The sequence below is a fragment of the Mandrillus leucophaeus genome, unplaced genomic scaffold (genome assembly GCF_000951045.1).
Source record: "Mandrillus leucophaeus isolate KB7577 unplaced genomic scaffold, Mleu.le_1.0 Scaffold109, whole genome shotgun sequence".
Lineage (NCBI taxonomy): Eukaryota > Metazoa > Chordata > Mammalia > Primates > Cercopithecidae > Mandrillus > Mandrillus leucophaeus.
The window spans coordinates 1,556,282-1,557,656 of NW_012099098.1; the positions used below are offsets into that span (position 1 = coordinate 1,556,282).

Sequence of the window (1,375 nt, forward strand, 5' to 3'; positions counted from 1 at the left end):
AAAAAAAAAAAAAAAAAAAAAATTAGCTGGGCGTTGTGGTACATGACTGTAATCCCAGCTATTCGGGAGGCTGAGGGTCAAGAATTGAAGAACTGCTTAAACCCAGGAGGTGGAGGTTGCAGTGAGCCTAGATGGCGCCACTGCACTTCAGCCTGGGTGACAGAACGAGACACTGACTCAAAAAAAAAAAAAAAAAGGAAATAATTATTGCTAACTAGTTGAGAAACAATCGCGTGTGGCACAAGAAACTCCAGCAGATACTCAGCTTTCCTGGATCACTGAAGCTCCTCCAAGCAGTGGGTCCCCAAGGCTGCAGCAGCCTCAGGGTGGGGCCATGCAAACTCATATAGGTCCTGGTGATTTCAGAGCATCACCTGGGCTGGTCAGCTTGCCAGAGTCAGCTGGCCCTGGTCTCTGGTGATGCAGGGAAGTGGGGACATCACCTCTGTACTCCCTACAAGGAGTGAGGGAGCCTGCTCTTTGGGAAGGGGTGCGGGAATCTCACTTTGGTGGGGAGCTGCTATAACGGGGCCTCTCTTTCTGCAGTAACCCGTGTCCATGCCGCCCCTGCAGCCCCTTCTGCCACAGCACTGCCTGCCTCCCCTGTCACCCGCCGTTCCAGTGAGCCCCAGCTGTGTCCCGGAAGTGCCCCAAAGACCCATGGGGAGTCAGACAAGGGCCCCCACACCAGCCCCTCCCACACCCTCTGCAAGACCTCCCCGTCACCATCACTCAGCAGCTACAGTGACCCGGACTCTGGCCACTACTGCCAGCTCCAGCCTCCCGTGCGTGGCAGCCGAGAGTGGGCAGCAGCTGAGGCCTCCAGCCGGCAGGCCAGGAGCTATGGGGAGAAGCTAAAGGAACTGTCAGAAAATGGGGCCCCCGAGGAGGACTGGGGCAAGACCTTCACAGTCCCCATCGTGGAAGTCACTTCTTCCTTCAACCCGGCCACCTTCCAGTCACTACTGATCCCCAGGGATAACCGACCGCTGGAGGTGGGCCTTCTGCGCAAGGTCAAGGAGCTGCTGGCAGAGGTGGATGCCCGGACACTGGCCCGGCATGTCACCAAGGTGGACTGCCTGGTAGGTGTTGGCTGTGCACTGGGGTAGAGGGAGCATCTCCGTTCTATGGGGCAGGGCAATGAGAAACTGGCTTCCAGATTCCCCAAGTACAACAAGCGGGCCTGGATTCTAGCTCCATGGCTGTCCTTTGCCTGCTCTGTGACTCTGGGCTGGTCATTTAGCCTCACTGGGCCTCCAGTTTCTCCTTTTAAAAAGCACATAAGGGCCGGGCGCGGTGGCTCAAGCCTGTAATCCCAGCACTTTGGGAGGCCGAGACGGGCGGATCACGAGGTCAGGAGATCGAGACCATCCTG

At 57.2% G+C, this 1,375-nt stretch overlaps 1 protein-coding gene across 1 annotated transcript in view; it reads left to right on the plus strand.

The window, feature by feature from the left end:
- The window catches only part of SH2D3C (SH2 domain containing 3C), a 60,731-nt gene that overhangs the window by 42,225 nt on the left and 17,131 nt on the right, over positions 1-1,375 (plus strand). The window contains exon 9 of the mRNA XM_011988706.1: positions 547-1,082. Within this exon, the coding sequence (XP_011844096.1) occupies positions 547-1,082 (536 nt within the window). The remainder of the gene's footprint in view (positions 1-546; positions 1,083-1,375) is intronic.